At 39.5% G+C, this 21,672-nt stretch overlaps 1 protein-coding gene across 5 annotated transcripts in view; it reads right to left on the minus strand.

Moving 5' to 3' along the window:
* Window positions 1–21,672, minus strand: part of LOC122547144 (serine/threonine-protein phosphatase 6 regulatory ankyrin repeat subunit A-like) — a 213,753-nt gene that overhangs the window by 72,657 nt on the left and 119,424 nt on the right. For all 5 annotated transcript variants that reach the window (XR_015757218.1, XM_087987263.1, XM_087987262.1 and 2 more), the window contains 4 exons: window positions 13,221–13,421; window positions 8,547–8,634; window positions 7,433–7,575; window positions 4,874–5,086 (listed from right to left, as the gene is read on the minus strand). Coding sequence is in view for 4 of the 5 variants with exons in the window: in XM_087987263.1 (XP_087843389.1) it covers window positions 4,874–5,086; window positions 7,433–7,575; window positions 8,547–8,634; window positions 13,221–13,421 (645 nt within the window). In the remaining variant the exon portion in view is untranslated. The remainder of the gene's footprint in view (window positions 1–4,873; window positions 5,087–7,432; window positions 7,576–8,546; window positions 8,635–13,220; window positions 13,422–21,672) is intronic.

A 21,672-nucleotide genomic window follows, 5' to 3' on the forward strand; every position in this document is an offset into this window, starting at 1 on the left:
GATGAAGGATTCCTGACGAAGGGCTTTTGCTCGAAACGTCAATTTTCCTGCTCCTTGAATGCTGCCTGACCTGCTGTGCTTTTCCAGCACCACTCTGGTCTAAACTAAGATAGAGGCAGTCAAGTACTGGATGAGTTACAGTTTAAGTGAAATCAAGCTTTGAGGTGAAGTAGAGTTTTGGTTCTGGTGGAGCTGTACTCTAATGGAGGCTCTATAGGTTGTTATGCTCGACCTTTTGTTATGTCAAAAAGAAATCCAAACTCCCAATTATGTACTAAAAGGATGAAGTACTAAGATTTTGCAGTTAACAATGAAAGAATCCTACTACACAAGAGTCAAACAAGGCAAAAACTAAATAGCAGGGTTGGGAGAGAGATCACAGGCTCCAGTCCTTCCCCTCTTCCTAGCACCCTTATTCCTGCACCCGTACCACTAACAAATGCCATCCCGGAAGAAAAATCAATTGTGGATGTTACCCACACTGTCCCACTTTCACAAATAGCAAGGTGATATTGCCATTTCTGCTGATCTCGCTTTCTCACCCGTTCCATTGCTCCTTTCAATGACACAGAACACTCTGGCACTGCTCAAACCCAAGTGTCACATAATCACATTGAAGTGTGCTCTCTGCAGCTTTATCATTATCCCTGGAGTTAGTCCAGACCTATCTGTGTGCATTTGCATCTGCTCTAACAGGGTCAGGGCCTTATGATGGAGCTCGACCAATTGGGGAACATCTGTCCAGACAGTAGTGTCCCATCTGTTTCCTGTGAAGTCATAAATAGCCTATGCCCAGAGCCTGTTGATTCACGGAAAAGCAGTATTTGAGTAACAATCTAAACCTACCTGCACTGGACACAGGGCTCATGTTTGTTTAAAACAGCTCTGGGATTTGTCCAGAAGTATATGGAGTAAATTTTCTCTCCAAAGACTAAGACCATTTCTGTTTTGCTTAGTAAAAGCAAAAATTATCTTTGAAATGAGCTTGAGCCTACCTTCCCCACTTCTGGGGCAGGCCCCAGTGTGTTGCACCTTGTGTGCCTTACTCTCCAAGGCCTTGCTATATTCAATTTTAGGTAACTATATTCTATACAGTAGAATCAGCATAAATTATCAGGCAAAATATGGACGACTGTAAACTGTAAATTAAATGCCAAACAGAACTAAGGCGGATCTCATGAATTGGCTTGTAGTCCATTCAGCCAAATGTCATCAAACCCAGTCACAACATTCTTCAAAACTCTGTCTTCCTCACAAATGTTTTCAATTCTTCTTCAGTGATTTAACATGATCTTTAAGTGAGAGCAGCACATAGCCAAGTTGGACTGCCCAGGCACAGACTTCGCCAAAAACGGGACATGTCTGCAGAGCTTCACTAACTCTGCTTATAACAGTCTGGATGGTATCTTCAATACAATCCTACCTTCAAGTAACAGAAACACTTACAGCAACGATATCTTTGCTTACCCTTTGCTTCTGCACTTAGCCTTTGTCTTCTGGATTCATTACCTACTGAGCTCTGAGAGCTTTTCTATGATTTCAACCAGAAGTTTTATTTGCAATTTCAGTTTCCGTCTTAGTTTCCTTAGCAACTGGGAGTCAGTTTTACTTCATAATTAGAGCTTGTCTTGAAAGGTACAAGATTTGAAACCATGAATTCATACAGGTCCTAAAGTTCAAATTGGAACTGGATATCAGAGGATGGACTGCACCTGAGCTTTGAAGATCAGCTCAAAACAAAAAGGGAATGTGCAGCTAAGCACGGTGGATTTCAGTTTGAGGAAGGGAAGGAATCAAGAAGCAAAGATACTTCCTGTTTAATAAAGTTCTATATGATTCACAGCAATAGCAAACAAGCATAATAACATTAGTCAAGGAGCTGATGATTGCAATGTAATGGTTAAGCTGGGTGGAAGTTGGCTCTATATTAACAGCAAGCACTGTTGATAGGAAGCTCAAAATTGAGGATTAGGAGAAATATAAGGGTGGAACCTCGCAACATGGCGACGGTCAATGTGTGGATATTGAATAGGAACACATTTTGGTAGCCTGTTGACTACACAGATTTTGTTGCACAGAAACAGGCCATTCACATCAATGGTTTATGGTGACATTTGTGCACCACACTCACATTCCAGCATTCTCTTCATTTAACTCTGCTCTTTTACTTCCTCTTCAGTTTGCCCTGATTCCTCTTGATTGCATCTTTGCTATTTAGTTCAACTACTTTGGTGGTAACAAGTTCCACATTCTGCTCATCTCTAAAATTCCCTACTGGATTTATTTGTGACTATTCTATTAGTCCCTAGCTTTGGTTTCCAACCTCCATCTAACAACTCGAAACAGTGTCTCTATAAAGGGAGAAAGTAGTATGGAGACTCAGGCCCCAGCCTAGTCACCTTTCCTGATAAACATTAGAACTGAAAGATTACGTCATCCCATTTTTGTGCACCTACTCTGCAACTCATTATCCTTTCTCTTCCATGGAGAACAGAATTTTTTATTCATTCCCTAATGTCACTGGATCAGCATTTGTTGCACATCCTTAACTGCCCTTGAGAATTTGATGGTAAGTGGGCTTTTTGAATTGTTGTAGCCCATTTGGTGGACCCTCAATAGGGAAGGAGCCCCAGGATTTCGACATAGTGTCACTGAAGGAGCAGAGATATATTTCGACATCAGGATGGTGAATAGCTTTAAACAGAACTTGCAGGTGGTGGTGTTCCCATGTATCTGCAGCCCTTTTCCTTCTAGATGGTAGTTGTCATGGATTTAGAAGGTGCTGTCAAAGAGTCTTAGTGAATTTTTGCACTGCATCTTGTAGATAGTAATCACTGCTGCAACTGAATGTCAGTGGTGGAGTGACTGAATGTTTGTAGATGTGGTGCCAATCAAGCAGCTTGCTTTGTCCTGGATGGTGTAAAGTTTCTTGAGTGTTGTTAGAGGTGCATTTATCCAGACAAGCGGTGAGTATTCCAGTATACTCCTGGCTTGTGCATTGTAGATGATGGATCAGCTTTGTGGAATCAGGAGGTATGTTAGTTGCTGCAAGGTTCTTGGCTTCTGACCTGTATCCAGTACTCCCCAGATATGGTCTGTACAGTGTTAGAATCAAATTCAACAATATACTGTATCTGCTTTTCAATTCCATCTCTCCAGAAATAAATGTGAGGTGATGCACTTGAGCAGGATAAACAAGGTAAGGAAATACATAATAAATGGAAGGACCCTGAAAAGCAGAGAGGAACAGAGGGACTGTGGTGTGCATGTGCACCAGTCCTGTTGGGGAGCAAATAGGTAAAGTGGTTAAAGAAGGCTTTTGGGATACTTGCTTTTATTAGCTGAGGCATAGAGTTTAAAAGCAGAGATGTTATGTTGGAACCATAAAAGAGAAAGCTAGAATACTGTGCACAGTTCTAGAATCCTCAACATAGGATGGATTCGACTGCACTAGAGGGGTGCAGAGGAGATTTATCAGGATATTACCTGTGCTGGAGAGTTTTCCTTATGAACAGAGATTAGACAGACTGGGTTTGTTTTGTTGGAGCAGAGGAGATTGAGGGGAGATAGGATTTAGATGTGTAAAATTATGAGAGACAGAGATCAGCCATGATTCTACTGAATGGCAGAGCAGGCTCAAAGAGCTGAATAGTCTACTGCTATTCCTATTTCTAATAGGATAGACAAAAAAGAACTTAACCTTTTGATGCCGAGGGATCAATGATCGTGGGCACAGATTTAAAGTAAGGGGCAGGAAGCTTAGAGGAGATATATGAGGAAAAACTTATTCTCTCAGATGGTGGGAACAAGGAACTTACTGACTGTAAGGGTGGTACAGACAGAAACCTTTGTAACATTAGTATTTAGATGTGCACTTGCGATGCCAAGACATGCAAGGCTATGGTCAAGTGCGAGATGATGGATTAAAACAGTTAGATGCTTGATATTGACTGGTGCAGACTCAATGGGCTGAAGGGTCATTTTCTGTGCTATGACTCTAAATGAACTGCTGTGCTTGGTCTCCCAGTTTATAATTTTATTAAAAAGCACAGTTGTTTTTAGTGATTTTTCTATGTATCCCTGAATCACTTTATCTCTCTACTCTATTTGGATTTATGTACCAGGGAATATTTAACCGCTATATTCTTCCTACCAAAATATAACATCTCAGCTGTCATTGCAGCTGAGCAATAGCAAACCAGATGATGCCACAGAGTGGAAGCCTTGGACTATACTGAAATTGTCAATACTGCCAAAATGAAAACAGAATATTAAACAGTATTGATAACTTTTGACCAATACTGTCCCGTGGATGAGTTGGAACCCATATTTAAATAGGCTTTGCTGGGAGAGGTGAGTGCAGTAGAGTGGAAATAATCTGCATAAAAATCTTGTAAAGGAAAAGGTTAATGAAGAATTTGTGTTTACAGAAATTGGAGGCTGAGGGGACCTTTTCGACTTTTTACAGATCCATTGCTGATTCCAAAACTGAAGTATAACTGTTGCCAATATTTATCATAACACAATATATTAAACAATGTATCGATTGACCTATTTTAAAGGATATGAAATATGTTACTGAATTACAAAAGTAGATCCTCTTTAGTCACAACCTTAAACAAAATAAAGACTTGACAACTTGCAGTTAACTTTCACAGATATTTGCACTGATCCATGAAAGCTAATTATATTTACAATTCAGACATCCGATCCTCATTTAAGAATAAGATTTAAAATGAAAAATGTACCCTCTATATGTAGGAGGATGGAAATTACTCTTATCAAATGAGCCACTTAATTTAACAGTTCTCAGTATTAAAAAGTTGGTAAATTTTATTCTTATTTACCGACATTGCACATTTTTCCCCCTTACCTTAATGTTCACTTCTGCCCCATTACTGACCAAGAGTTCTAAACACAGTGCACCATGTGTTGAAGCAGCAGCGAAGTGCAGTGGGGTAAAGCCTTTCTCATTCACTTGGTTAACATTTGCTCCACAGTCAATGAGCTCATTCACAACTACATCCTGGCCATTGTAACAGGCCACATGAAGAGGAGTATTTCCATATGCATTTGGTTCATTAATCTGTGGAAGTACATAACAGTAATTAAGCACTGTGCTATCAATCAATATACTTGCATTGCTATTACAGGTGGTACATCCCTAATCTGGCATACTCTGGTCCGCAATCTGGAGTAATTTTGGTTTTCCCTGTAGTGGCATCTGGTAGTTCTGCATCAATCAACATGCATAATACTTTTTGTTAACTTTACCCAGATTAGGTCCCCTAAATTGAGTGTTTTGTGTCCAATTGGAAATTGTCATCCATTTAGGCATGTGATTGATACAGGTTAAGGTGAGGTCTTTACTTTTAAAACGTTGGTGCATCAAATATATTTAACATCCCATTGTACAGCGAAGGTCTGATGTGGAGGCTGCGGGATTAGGGTGGCAAAGCCTGTAAAATATCATGTCTAAAGGTGCTAAAGAAACAGATATAAAATTTTAGAAATCATCAGAAATATTTGCACTATCAGCAAATTGTGTTAGCAATTCATTGTGCAGTCCAATGAACTGCTAACTTTCTAGGGAAATGTTAATCTAATTTAATAGTTGCAGTTATATTTTATTTCAAACTATTTATTTTGTAAATTCCATTCTTATTTTATTGGATATTATGATTATCTGCAAGTTATCGATGTTAAGTTATACAAAAATATGGAAAAAAGTTGGACATTTCAAATTGGCCTGGGGAAATATGCAGCTATTTAAAGAATGACAATTAAATAAAGCAAAATAAAAAGTTTAGATTGGTTGAGATCTCCAGAAAGAAGAAACAATGGAAAACTGTGTAAAGGAAAGCACACACTCATATCATCCAGTACTTGAATATAACTCTAAGTCTCTTTTCAAAGATATTTGCAAATATAATTCAAATATGTTTTATTGCTGTTTTACAGAAGGAACATTCAGCTAATCAGGCAGATTTTGTGGATAAGGAATCAGAGTCAATATTTTTAATTGATGACTTTCAGAGTTTCTATTTGAAATTCAAAGTGATTACCATCATTGAATTTCCCCACTATCAATATCCCAATGGAAAGGGGAATATCACTGACCAGAAACTGGACTTGTCATATGCATATTATGGCTGTAAGTCAGAGGCTAGAAATTTTGAGATTACCTCCTGTTGCCCGAGGACCTGTCCACACAGGTACCTATTTACAAGGCACAAGTCAGGACTGTCATGCAGCATTCGCCACTTGCCTGGATAGGTGCAGTTCAAATAATACTCAAGAAACCTGACACCATTCAAGACAATCAGCCCACTTGATTGGCACCTCATTCACAACCTTAAGCATTCACTCCCTTCAACACCGATGCACAGCAGCTTTGTGTACCATCTACAAAATGCAATGCAGCAACTCATCAACCCTCCTCTGCAAATCCATTTCAAAACCATGACCTCTACCATTGAGAAGGACCAGGGCAGCAGATGCATTAGAAGACCAATTATTTTCCCTTCAAGTCATATACAATCCTGACTTGGAACAATATCTTCAGTCCTTCATTGTCACTGGGTCAAAACCAGGGAACTCCTTTCTCAACAGCACTTTGAGGATTCCTACACTTGAAGGACCGTAGCACTTCAAGGCAGCAGCTCAAAGCCACCTTCTCCAAGGCAATTATGGATGAACAATAAACACTGGCTTATCTAGTGCTGCTCACATTCCCTTGAGATAATAAAGCAAAAGTCAGATTTTCAGCATTTTGATCTATATGTATTAAACCACATAAAGGTTTGCATAGCTTTTTGCATCTGAGTTAACAGCAAGCATGAAGCAATTTCCACATACAACTTATTGATCGAGAGGGGCCTACCACAAACAAAATATTTTCATGCAAACACAATACAAAATAAACCAAATATAATATTTTCCCATATTAAAATTTAAGCTAAATCTCAGAGTCGATGATACAAACTGTCAATTTCAAGTTTCACCATCAAAACAGGTAACATTTCGAAAAGGTTTTAAAAACCAAATGAGAAAAAAAGGACGAACCTAAATAACAGACTCATGTTCAGACATAGATCCTAATGTTTGGTCATAGCTACCATTTTCAAAAAACTGATAGCAAGAAAATCAGTCTTGTGAAAAACTCAACTGAGAAAAGATCCCACTGAGATGGTATTCCCTCTGAGAAATATGTAAACAATGTTCATGGATAACTGCTAATGTTTATTTTTAAAAAAAGAAATCTAGTACCTTTTGAGGAACATACTTCACAAGTTTCATTAAAATTTGGTGCAGCATTATGTTAATATCAATAGCAATAGAAATTCTTATCTATAAATGCATTACATAAAGATAAATAAACACAGAGCTGGATAATTTTTAAAGATTCAAGTGAAAAACTAAGTTAACTTACATCAACTCCAAGATCCAACAGGTACTTGACTACACTAAGCATTCCACTGGAAGCTGCAGCATGAAGTGGTGTATAAGCTTTCTTATCCTTGCATGTCACTTCAGCTCCATGTGCTACCAGCAGTTTGATCACCTCGATGTGGCCTACACAAAACAGCAGGGTAAGAATGACATCCAAGCACTGACGTACTGCTTTTCATCAATATTACAACTCTCACCGTCATCTCATCATCAAATCTATAAAGATTACTGAGCCTTAAAATTATTCTCCAACAGAATTTCACAAGTCTCAAGTCATATTAATTCAGTTGGAGAATATACTGAAAGTCCACATTTATCTGAAGTATCAATATTGTTTGTGGGTGCTCTCAATGTTAATTGTCATATTAATTATTGAAACAATTTTGAGCTAATTCTAAAAACAAAATCAAGGTAAGTTCACAATGTTCCATGTTGTGGCTACTGAGTTTTTCTGTGGAGGGAAAAGACAAAGTTCCCACTTCCAAGCTGAGGGTGAGATGTAGTTTTTAAATGACATCCCTATCTCAAAGATGTACTTCACTTGAGCAATGATCACTTGTAAAGATTTAAAAGCAGATATGCATTGCTGAATTTGCTTTTAATCTCACCAAGAGACCTTGAGATTTTTTATTTTTTATTTTCGTACTGTTTAGTTGAGATAAGCATTTGAAGGGAATTTTAAAAAAAATTCTAATCATTTTGGATTAGCTGAAGGGAGAGAAAGTAGGATTATAATAGAATGATGACTCATATTACACCCAAAGCCACATGGAAGCACAATGGTGACCAATCATCATTTTTATTATTGACATACAAAGGAAAAGCAACTCAACATGTACCTTGAATTACACAATTATATTTATTTGGAGCACAATTTACTAGAGTTCTGCTGGTAACCTACTCATAACCCTGCTGCGCCCACCCTTGAAACATATAATTCTTTCGATTGCCTAACTACATCATTTCAAACCCCTCCAATAGCACCCCCCAAACTGTTGCACTTCTGCAATTTTTACAAGAAACTATGACTTAAAAGCAAACAGAATAATACTTGTGAAAACTTAATCAACAGAATATGAAAAACAGTACAATACCCATGTACGCAGCCCAGTGAATTGCACGTCGATCTTTCTTATCAAAAGCATTGATGTTGGCACCTCGGGATAGAAGCAAGCTAACCATCTGGAAAACATTTTTTATTGAATTCAAGTTTGTTTCTTACACAGTATGTAATGCTTTCTCAAGTTAACTTTAGTTCAAATAATTTGCAAACATCTGTTCTATAACTAAGAATGCTTCAATATATAATCAATGATCCTTTCAACAGAACTGCAATATTTTTCAATTTGGAAAACAATTAAAGTGTTCCATCAAGTACTATGGGTCCAAAACATGAAGTGCAACTTCCAAAGTCATCTGAGGAAATCAGTACTTAAGCTCCTTCACTTCTGAGACAGTGTGTCCTGGAAGACATGATAATTCATCTTATGGATACTTTTATTCTACCTACTCAGACAGGCTGAGACACACCTCAGAAGCACGTGGGATTAGAACCCAGGTCTCCTGTCTTAGAGGTAGGGATGCTACCACCGTGCCACAAGAGGCCACCCCCCCTTCAGAATTTATCTTACATAGTTATAATAACCTATTGATAAATTAGTTTCAAAATTAAAATATGGGGGAAATGTCCAGGGTAATTGGCACATACAACCATGGCTCATGAAGCCAGCATGTGGTATTTTCAAAACCGAATCATCACGACAGTGAAGTCGTATGTTAAAAATCTTCCTTCACTGTTGCTGGGTCAATATCCTAGAACTTCCTCTTTAACAGTCCTGTGGAAATCCTGATACCACAAGGATTTCAACTGTTCAAGATGCAGCTGACCACCACCTTCTCAAGGGCAATTAGAGATGGGAAATAAATATTGACCCAACCAGCAACATCCAAATCCCAAGAATGAATTTTAAAAAAGGCTGGTGCAAAAAAACAATTTTTCTATAACACCTAAATTATAATATGCAATATTCTGAGTGTGGCCTTGTAAAATTTGAATTGTTAACATTTACACTTTTAAAATTGCATTTCAATATTATCTGAACTAGGGCTCAATGCTGAGACTTCTCCTTAAAAAAGTGATTTTACCACTGCTTTGAACGTTTGACATACTGTTTCAATACTGACTTATTTGAGGATTCTATTACTTCAAATGTTTACTGAACAAGGTCATACTCAAACAATTATGTACTTCAAACCAGATATTTATTGCATTAAATACAAGCCTGTTCAATTAAATAATAGCATCAATGCTTCCAACACATCAGTAAGAAATTTGGAAAAATTTGGGAAAAAAAAGGAATCGGATGACCCAGCAATAAACCAATAGACCGACGCCACACTTTACTTTCATTAGCAAAAAATAAACTTTGTTATATATCAAAAGTAAACAAATTAAATTCTATTAACCTAACACCTTAGCAATTTATAAAGACTCAAAGCCATAACCTTGGTTCCATTATTGACTCTCTCTCACTTGCCCCCTACACAAACCAGGAGTTCCACTTATCTTATGAAATTACAAAAGGCTTTCCTGAATGAACTGAAAAGGTAAATTAAAGCTCTCAACGTTCATTCTGATTTCTCTTTAGTATTCTATACTTTCTCCAAATTATGAGATTTCACAGGTAGTTCTTCTAATTGCTTTTAGCTAAATGACTGTCCAGTTTCTTTAGTGACCTCTTGATTTTGTGCTTTCAGCACAACCTCTATGTGGTGCCATGAAGAAACTTACAATATCAGAAAACACCATTGTTTTTGTTTAGTACTGGAAAGCAAAGAAATGTGGATGCGGAAAATCAGAAAACACAAATTGCAGGCAAAGCTCAGCAGGTCTGGCAGCATCTGTGGAGACAAAGTAGAGTTAACGTTTTGAGTCCAGTGACCTTTCTACAGAACTTGATTTCCAGTGTCCTGTTGATATGGCTTCAAACTGCAACCAATTTCCAAATGCACAAGGTTAAGCATCTTTCACTGAGGATAACAGCAGAATTTGTTCTTTAGTTTCCAACTAAATAAATCTTCCAATTTTTTTTTTGCCCATTCCAACTTGAGTCTCATACCGAATACTAGTTCCCAAAGGCGGACTGCATCATGGACAACATATCCATCACTTGCTATATTTCAGGTGTTGATGTTGCTTTATCTTTCAAATTTCAAGGAACTACAAGCTCTACAAGAGTCAAATTGACAGTCTCTTGACTACTTTTCCAAACATTACAAAGTTTTATCTGCTGACTAAATCTGAACTGAATTCACAGAAAAAGCTCAAAACTATGACTCTCGCTAAGCACCATCCATTTTCACGGTAATGAAAATTTCTAAGGTAGAGAAATAAAAAATAACTGCTTATCAATTCAAAGGAGCTGCTTAATTCTGTAAAACCAGATGAGCAACTCATCTTTTACTAGAACAAATGCAAACTACATGTCTTTAATTCTTTGGCTATATACACCTTCTTCCATGTATCTGTTTCTTGGACCAGCAGCCTCAAAACTGCCTAACTGCTTTCACTGAACAGCGAGACTGCTAAAAACCAAACCAAACCAGAGAAAGCTGAGCTGGGAGAACTGGCTACTCTCTTTTCATTGTACAGGTTTTATTTAAAACATGAAGGCCTTTTGTCTGAGACAGTATCTGTTAGCTATAAACAAACTGGCCCTAAAACCCTTCAAACCTAGACTTTTCGGAATGACTGCTTTAGCAAACTCTCTGGAAAAAAAAAGCCAAGGACAGCATAACCTTGCTAAAGGAGCATCATCATGACAAAAGCTTCAGGTGTTGCCTCAATCTGGCACCATTTTGAATATCTCAGAATAAAAAAGGTACAACTGAAAGAGAGTCCATCTTCGTTCCACCATCTCATGAGTTCTTACAACAGCAAACTTTTGGTCACCTGACCTAAAATTTTCTAATTTGACTCAGTGACATATTTTGTTTCATAATACTCCTGGGAAGTGGCAAGAGATGGTTTAATTTGTTAAAGGTACTACATAAATATGCTTTCATGAAGGAACTCCTCTGCTGTAATTCTCCGCCTTTTTTTTCTCTCTCATTCACTTATTTAACTTGTTGCTTCTTTTTCTCTCCTGCCTCACGTCTGTTCAAGTGCCTCTCTTCAGCATCCCATTCCCCATTATCTTGCCCCTTATTCCTCTGCTCCTCAACCCTCCATATGTCACACTCTCTCCTTACTCTCTCATTCCAATGCTCTCCCTTCCTTTCCCACCATTTCCTCTCCCTCATGTCTCCTTACTCTTTGCTCCTGCAATCCACACACAACCTTTAGCCTTGCTTGTGCACTTACAGTTCTGAGACCATGTCATCCCTTGTTTAAAAAAGAAATATGGAATGGTAGGTCTGCTCATCTTCATATCACAAACACTCAACACTATCACTATGAAATGAAACAACAACAAAAGCCATAATTTAAATTGTGTATTTCTTCTAAAGGAATCTAATTTTTATTATTTTAAAAAACATGTATCACATCCTGGCATTTACTGCATGATGGATGTAATATGTAATGCCTTTGTTGTCACTGTATTATGCTAAGTTGCCATATTGAACCTAACTAGTTACTGAATGGTTGTTTTCATCCATTTCTTTTGGGGTGTCAATCAAGTTCATTATTTCTGCCTTTGACCTCTTTATGTGGAAAATACTGTCACAAATCTGTTTCTTTCTTCCAACATAATAGATCATTTGTGATAGAGCTTTAATGCTCAATATCTGTAACCAATTCAGTGAAAGTTTTGAATCCTGGTTAGAAATTTTCTTGAATCATTTGTTTCTCTCTTTCTATTCCACCTTGTATAGGATTCTTTGACCCTTTTCATCATCTTGCCGTTGCTTAATGTTTGTTTTCCATCTCGCTGGTGCTTATACATCCTGATATATTTCTTATTGGCAGCTTGTCTTGGCCATGTAACATAGAAAACAAAAGCAGTCATGCTAATTTCCTGGGGAGTGTTGCTGAACAAAGAGACCTTAAAGTGCAGGTTCATAGCTCCTTAAAAGTGGAGTCGCAGGTAGTTAGGATAGTGAAGAAGGTGTTTGATCTGCTTTCCTTTATTGGTTAGAGCATTGAGTATAGGAGTTGAGAGGTCATTTGTGGCTGCACAAGACATTGGTTAGACCACTTTTGGAATACTGTATGCAATTCTGGTCTCCCTCCTATCGGAAGGATGTTGTGAAACTTGAGAGCGTTCAGAAAAGATTTACAATGATGTTGCCAGGGTTGGAGGATTTAAGCTATAGGGAAAGGCGGAATAGGCTGGGGCTGATTTCCCTGGAGCGTCGTAGGCTGAGGGGTGACCTTATAGAGGCTTATAAAATCATGAGGGGCATGGATAGGGTAAATAGACAAGGTCTTTTCCCTGGGGTGGGGGGAGTCCTGAACTCGAGGTCATAGAATTAAGATGAGGGGGAAAAAATTAAAAGGGACCTAAGGGGTAACCTTTTCAAAAAGAGGGTGGTGTGTGAATGGAATGAGCTACTAGAGGAAGCTCATTTAAAAGGCATCTGGGTGGATATAGAGTAGGCACCAGCTAAAATTATAAATCCTAGAACAAAAATAACATTCTAAAATAAATAATTTATGAATTAGATATTTTGCAACGTGAAAAAGATGTTACTTTTAATTAAGGAAAAAGACAAGTAATCCCAACGATTCAACTTCAACCTACTTTAAAATAGCTATAATAGAATACCTCTACATGTCCACTGAAGGCAGCATGGTGTAAAGCAGTTCTCCCTGCTCGGTCGGAGACATTTACATTACTTAAAAGGGGAACGAGAGCTTCGGCGCACTTCACAGCCTTGTTTGCAGCAGCAATGTGTAAAGGAGTCTGCCAGTTTTTGTCACGAGCATTTACATCAGCTGAATGCTTCAAAAGCACCTGAACTGCATCCTAAATCAAAATAAATAATTAAACAGAGAATTAGAGTATACAATATGTAAGCGAAGTAAAACCACTAGAACATACATATATGTAGAGCTGATCACTTAGGCTAAATATTAAAAATATTTTTCAACACTTTTTTCACCCTTACAGCTACTGTTCTCAAAATCTTCAACATCTGTAGGAGAAGATCTCCCTCCTCGCTGACTTATTTCACCTGAAATCAAGCTTTTAAGATCAACATTCCAGGTAGATCAGATAGCAAAGTCGTAAATACATTTCCTAAAATTTCCACTGAGCTACTGCAATAATGGAAAAAGGCGAATAGTACAGATATATTAGCCAATATCTGACTTCCCGAAAAACATGAGTTTAAATCATTAGTAAAGTATAATAGCACTTTGCACCAAGTTAATTTAAATTCAGAATTTAGCTCTTTAAGAATGCGATGTAGCTAATGCATCTGTTCAAATTATTTGAGAACACTGGGGAATTTCTTATTTCTTTTCTAATTATAGAAGAAAAGACACAACATACGGAATTGAAATAATTAACCCTTTATCAAAGTAACTGAAATATTATGTACTCATCCTTTTCTTATAAGGTTAGCATTTGGAAGTTGAATCAACTCGACATTGTAGAAGCATGTAAAATAAACAGAAGTCACTCATAGCACATAGAACAATACAGCGCAGAATAGGCCCTTCGGCCCTCAATGTTGACCTGTGAACTATTCATCCCCTACACTATCCCCTCGTACAAACTGATGTCATCATCCTAAGAAAAAGACTTTCACTGTCTACCCTACTTAATCCTCTGATCATCTTGTATGTCTCTATCAAATCCCCTCTTAGCCTTCTTCTCTCCAATGAGAACAGACCCAAGTCTTTCAGCCTTTCTTCATATGACTTTCCATCCAGACCAGGCAACATCCTGGTAAATCTCCTCTGCACCTTTTCCAATGCTTCCACATCCCTTTTTGTAATGGGGCGACCAGCACTGTACACAATATTCCAAGTGTGGCCGCACTAGCGTTTTGTATAGTTGCAGCATGACACTGCGGCTCTGGAATTCAATCTCTCTACCAATGAAACCTAACACACTGTATACCTTCTTAACAGCACTATCAACCTGGGTGGCAACTTTCAGGAATCAATGCACATGGACTCCAAGATCCCTCTGCACATCCACCCTACCAACAATCTTTCCATTGACCCAGTACTCTGCCTTCCTGTTATTCTTCCTAAAGTGCATCACCTCACATTTAGCTGCATTGAACTCCATTTGCCACCTCTCAGCCCACTTCTGCAGTTTATCCAAGTCCCCCTGCAACCTGTAACATTCTTCCAAACTGTCCACCTACTTTAGTGTCATCTGCAAATTTACTAATCTATCCACTTATGCCTGCGTCCAAGTCATTTATAAAAATGACAAACAGCAGTGGTCCCATATGAATTATTTACAGATAATTTACATAAAAAGGAATCAGTCTTTTTAACAAAAATATCATTTCCTTAAGCACAAGGAGATGTTTAGTTCCATGGATGGGTATAGATCTTATTCTAATGCATAACTTAAACCCATAGCAAAACCACTTAATCTAGAAATTAAAACAAAATGCAGCAATAGAATAATCATTTCAAAAAGAGCAGGCACCAAACTAGCATCAATTCGAACGACTGAACAGAAACTAGTTGCATTAATTTATTTAAGCTAAATAACCTAAGTTCACCCCTATATATAACCACAGTGGGTCAATCAATAATATAAAAACAACAAAATTAAATGATCCAGTTATAATCTTATCAGACCGAGCTACATTGTTGGACTTATTTACATGTCTATTTTGATTTACCATAGTAATTACAGCACCAGAGTCAATTTGGCTAAACTTCAAATGGAGTCATCCAATTTGCTTGCATCATTTTATATTTTAGTGAAGCTTCAATAACCACCACTTCTTGCAAAGCACCTTATGTTGATATAAACCTTGCATGAAATACCAAACTAAGCTCTTTGCTCTCCTGACAGAGACATTTTATAATTGCGTTGACTGTCTCTTGATACAATTAGTCATTTTGATATACCTTGTTCTTGCTTATTCATTAACCAGTGAAACAAATCTTTCATTTTTAAAATCTCCTTTTTTATCACAGTTTCAGGATTTAATGTCACAGAATTTGATTTGCTATGAACACATGGAATAGGAGAAGCAGTAATCCATTCAACCCCATAAGCATACTCCACCATTCAATAAAAGTTTGGCTGATGGATGTGCTTTTAATTCCACATTCTCACCTGCCTACAAAGAACCTTGATTTCCTTGCCTCTCAATAACTGGTTATAGGGAGTGGATGGGATTTTATTTTGCAAGTTATTTCAAAATCTTTCAAAAAGTAATAGATTTGCTGCCAATTTTCAGGAGGACTCAAACTGACTCAGTTATTGGTCTGATTCTAGTTCAGGCAGTTATGAATCCAAGGCTCACATCAGCACACTATTTAATGCCAAGGCATTACTTCGCTGGTGAAGGTTGCAATCAAAACAAAGCCAACTCCTTTTGCTTTGGCTACTTCAAGAGCAGAGAGATACCAGTGATAGTTTGTTATATCTTTTGGTGGTTAGTGGGTGCTCATGTATCCTGGTGGCTAGCCTCCTGCCCGTCTGTCCTATTGTAATGTTTGTTGCAGTCCGTGCAGAGTATTTTGTATATGATGTTCGTTCTGCTGGGTGTTGTGCAGGGTCTTTAAATTCATCAAGAGCCATTTCAGTGTAGTGGTAGGTTTGTGGACTACCATGGTACCTAGAGGTCGAAGTAGTCTGGTCGCCATCTTTGAGATGTCTTTCATATATGGTAGGGTGGCTAGTGTCTCTGGGTGTGTTGTGTCTTCCTCTTTCCATACACACAGCTATGTCGTATCCATACATATAGACAAAGAGAGACACCAGTTCGACTTGGACAATCCATCCATCCTGGGACAGCCAAAAAAGGACATACACGGGAATTCCTAGAAGCCTGGCATTCAAACCAGAACTCCATTAACAAACACATAGATTTGGACACCACTTACCAACCTCTCAGAAACAGAACCAGAAATTATATCACCCACCACAACAAACCCAGACAGAAACAGCAAGCAGGACAGATCAATAATGCTTCACTGGAGGCTCACTGAATTTGTTACCTAGCATGGTGACGAAATATCTGCTCAGCTCAGCAAGCAAACTTACAACCTACGCTACAAATCTTCTTCAAAATCTCAGTTTTCTATATATATGGCAAGATACTTTGAATTCTTCATTTGACTGATCACTGAGGAATCTTTTTGGTAAAATGGTTACTGCTTCCATATAGACATTTAACTTGAACTTACTTCATCGTATTGAAGCTCTTGTGCACAGATTCTGAATTTTTTTTATGACCTCTGGTATTGGACATTCCCACTCTAAGGAAAAAGATCTTGTCTATTCACCCTATCCATGCCCCTCATGATTTTATAAACCTATAAGGGCGCCCCTCAGTCTCCAACACTCCAGGGAAAAATGCCCCAGTTTACTAATCCTCTCTCTCTGTTGCTCAATACACTTCAGTCCAGACAACATCCTTGTAAATCTTATCTGCACCTTCTCAAGTTTAATAACATCCTTCCTAAGAAAGGGTGACCAGAATTGTATGCAGTATTCCAAAAGCATCCTCACCAATGCTTTGCACAGCTACAATATGACATCCCAACTCCTATACTCAATATTGTTAAACTTGCCACAACTTTGCGAAAGCAGAGTTATATTTTTCAATCCATACTTTGCTTTTTGGAGTACTCCTATCAGTAGCATGGTTATTGTGATTTGGTGATGAACATTTCGGTGAATGAGGAACTAAGGTACGCTATCTACTTTTGCAGCACAGGTACCCATACACACAGGCAAAGAGGGACACCAGTTCAACTGGGACAATACAGAGTGTGTCAAAGACCTGTTCTAGATAGATTACCAAGGCCTTAATGAACCTATGTGTGAGAACGATCACTCGGTCAGTTATCTGTATTCTTTGGAAGACAGCTTCCAGTTAAAGTGCATTTCCCAGGTGTCACTGTGAATAGTCAGACCATCTAGGTACACCACACAATTAAGCCTGCCAGTATCTGGTTCATTATCCTTTAGAAAGCATCTAGGGCACTACAGAATCTAAACAGCATGACTCGACAGTGATACAGTCCATCTGGATTACAAAGGGGAAATTTCTTTAACAGAGACAGTCAAGGGAACATGCCAATACATCTCAAGTAAATCTATCTGGTTAATGCAGTTGGCTGTACCTATTGGACATCCAATCCCTCTACACCTCCATCTGCTATGACCAAGATCTCCAAGCCCTCCATTTCTTCCTCTCCCGATGATCCCACCAGTATTCTTCCACTGACACACTCATTCGTTTGGTTGAACTGGTCCGCATCCTCAACAATTTCTCCTTTGTATCCTCCCACATCTTCCTCATCTTCCGCCTCGGAACACATCAACCCCAGGGCATCAATGTGGACTTCACCAGTTTCCTCATTTTCCCTCCCCCCCCCACCTTACCACAGTTTCAACCTGCCAGCTCAGCACCGTCCTCATGACTTGTCCTACCTGCCAATCTTCCTTCCCACCTATCCACTCTACCCTCTTCTCCGACCTGTCACCTTCATCCACCTATTGTACTCTTAGCTATCTTCTCCCCAGCCTGACCCCCTCCCATTTATCTCTCCAGCCCGGAGGCTCCCTGCCTCATTCTTGATGAAGGGCCTTTGCCTGAAACGTTGATTTTCCTGCTCCTCGGATGCTGCCTGGCCTGCTGTGCTTTTCCAGCACCACTGCAGTCTTGACTCTGATCTCCAGCATCTGCAGTCTTCACTTTCACCCAGCTTTATTTATCTGCTTAAGCAATCTTCCAGATAGAGTATTGGGTAGGGGTCGGCTTTAGTTACCATATTAACCTTTTGGCAGGCAATGCAGAGGTCTGTGGAGCTGTCCGCGTTGGGCACAAACACAACAGGGGAACTCTCGCAACTGCTGGTAGGTTCTACTGGTTGATCTCTGAACCTGGGCCCAGTTTTCAAGGACTGCTTGATAGAGATGTTGCTTTATAGGATAGGCCTCTCTCACATCTATATTACATAGGCCTAGGATAATGCAGCCTGCCTAATACCTGCATTCATCCTTGAATGTAATGAGCTGCCTCATTGAGTCTGCTCGTTATCCTGCACCAGGCGGGCACATAAGGAGTCTACGGTTGCTCCTAATTCTGTAAAGTTAGCTGGGTAATAAGGGGTTCAATGTGCTCCTCACCCATGTCTCTACTCAATCCATCCCCACTACTACCGGTGGCCTCTATGTAAGTGGCAATGAGACAGATCTTTTCCCTGCTTGTCCCCTACTTGGTAGTGGAATTGCTTTAATCATGAGAAATGACCTAGCCTTTGTTTCCTTACCCTGATTTGGGTCTTAATTAGAAAATTTATTTCCTGATGTACTTCACTACTCTAGATGAGACACTGAACTGGACTTGTAGGGGTTCACCTGATATTGCTAGGGCATTAACACATTGTCTCCTGGCTGGAAGGTTTCAGGCATGGCATTTTTAACTGCCTTTTGATTCACCGCGGTTTGGGAGATTTTTAAGTATTGTCAGACCACTTCACAAGCATGGAAGAATTGCTCTGGAGCTCTGTTATGTAGTCTATCATGGAAACTTCCTTTTTCTGTTCCAAACATCTCTCCTTGATTAATTTCAGAGGCCCTCACACTCAGTGCCTTTAAATTAACTCAAATGGAGTAAAATGGATGAATTAGAAGAATCCCAGATTATAAACAAAAGCTCCTTACCCTAGTCATTGGGGGTACCAGTGGCATTATGCCCTGATCATTGTTCTTTTCAGTCTAATATTATTGTTCAAGAGCCCCCATGACTGTGGGTTATATGCCAAAGATTTTCCCAGATTCTGGACATGAAATAGGCACCATGGTTCAACTCAAGTGGGTGGACCTCACTGGGTGAAAAATTGGGTCAATTACTTCATCACTGTGGTGGAGTATACAATTCTCAGGGGTAAAGCTTCAGAGAATCAGGTAGCCACATCACGATGTTCAGGACATTGCGACAGATCCCTTTTGTTTTGGGCAGAGGTCCCACAGGATTCACTAGTACTTACTGAATAGTTCCCCAGAAGCCAGCATTGGAATCAAGACAGCAGGTTTTATTACAGGCTGAGGATTCCCCCAATCTCTAGCAGGCTTGGCAAGATCTGCAAAACTTTACTACAGTATATCCTTGTGGATATATCGCCAGTAGAAATGCTGCTGACATTTATACCAATATGTCCAACAATTAAAATATGGTGACCTAACTACAATATTTCCCTGCTGATGACACCATTACGTGGTAGAACTTGATAAGATAGTGGCAAATGTATAAGTAGTTATATACACACATAAATACCTAAAATCTTTAACTAAATGTCAAAATACTTGGAGGGAGATGTTATACAAGGTAATGGCTCTGAGCAAAATTAATATTTAGCTGCCTTGTGCTCTACCCACTACACTAATGTCACATTGTTTCTCCATGCAAAGACTGTCAGTCTGTTAGAAGGCCTGATAGACAGATGTGGCATCTAATTCCTGACGTCAGACCGCTTCACAAGCTTGGAAGAGATGCTCCACAGCTCTTCTTCCAAGACCACAATTTCCCCTCCCACATGGTCGATGATGCCCTCCAGTGTATCTCCTCCACTTCCTGCACTACTGCCCTTGAACCCCCCCGCCGGTCCTCACCTTCCACCCCACCAACCTCCGGATACATTGCATCATCCTCCTCCATCTACAAACAGACCCCATCACTAAGGGTATATTTCCCTCCCCATCTGCATTTCGGAGAGACCATTCCCTCAGCAATGCCCTTGTTAGATCCATGCCACCCACTGGCCCCCCCACACCCCACTTCCAGCACCTTCCCCAGCCAATGTAAGAAGTGCAAATCTTGCACCCACACCTCCCCCCTTACCTCCGCCCAAGGCCCCAAAGGATCCTTTCACATCCGACAGAAATTTGCCCGTACTTCCAAACTGTATTCCTTGCACCCGGTGTGGTCTCCTCTACATCAGGGAGACAGGACGTCAACCTGTGGATAGTTTCAGAGAACATCTCTGGGACACCCACACCAACCAACTCCACCGCCCCATGGCCGAACACTAACTCCCCCCTCCAACTTCACCAAAGACGTGCAGGTCTGCGCTTCCTCCATTGCCAAGCCCTTACCACCGATGCCTGGAGGTAGAATGCCCCTTCTTCAGCCTCAGGACCTTGCAACCACACGGGATCAACGTGGATTTCACCAGTTTCCTCATTTCCCCTCCCCCCACCTTATCCTAGTCTTGGCCCTCTTGACCTGTCAATCTTTCTTCACACCTCTCTGCTCCACCCTCCTCTCTGGCCTATCACCTTCACCCTGAACCTTCATCTACCCATCACATTCCCAGCTACCTTCCCCACAGCCCCAACTCCCTCCCATTTATCAATCAAACTCCCATCCCACAAGCCTCATTCCTGATGAATGGCTTATGCCTGAAACATCGATTTTCCTGCTCCTCGGATGCTGCCTGGCTTGCTGTGCTTTTCCAGCAGCATGCTCTCAAATCTGATCTCCAGCATCTGCAATCCTCACCTTCTCCTAGCTCTGTTATGTAATCTGACAGAGTAACTATGCCTAGCTAATGTTAATTGTACCTAATGCTTGCATGCAATAAACAATACCTTGTTATGTTAGACAAGTACCTCTTCTGCTAAGGCACTATGAAAGTCTATCCTCTACCATTGATAATTAGGTATTTCCTTTAGACTCAGCGCAGAAAGGAGAATTGGTGACAATAAACTAAATCCATCATGAACTATCAGTGGCTGATAGTATTTCTTGTTGTATTTTCAGGTATTCTATCTTATTCTTTTACTATCCTAGCTGAAATAAGGAGCTGTCTAGCATGACACCTTGGTAACAGGCCACCACAGACACATCACCCTCAAAGCTATAGCTATCTCCTGTTATCCCCTGCAAGACTGGCACTCAGTGGCTGCACTCAGGAGCAGCAACTGAGGTCAGCACTTTTTCAATACAAGTAAACAATTTCTGCTAATTATTATGAAAACTACAAACTAAGCTTAAAATAAAACAAAAGACACAAGAAGTCTCCTGCATATCTACATTTCTGACCCAATTTTGTGACATAAA

This window comes from Chiloscyllium plagiosum, unplaced genomic scaffold (genome assembly GCF_037043375.1).
Source record: "Chiloscyllium plagiosum isolate Xiang-an unplaced genomic scaffold, Cpla_swu_hap1 HiC_scaffold_5, whole genome shotgun sequence".
Taxonomy (NCBI): domain Eukaryota; kingdom Metazoa; phylum Chordata; class Chondrichthyes; order Orectolobiformes; family Hemiscylliidae; genus Chiloscyllium; species Chiloscyllium plagiosum.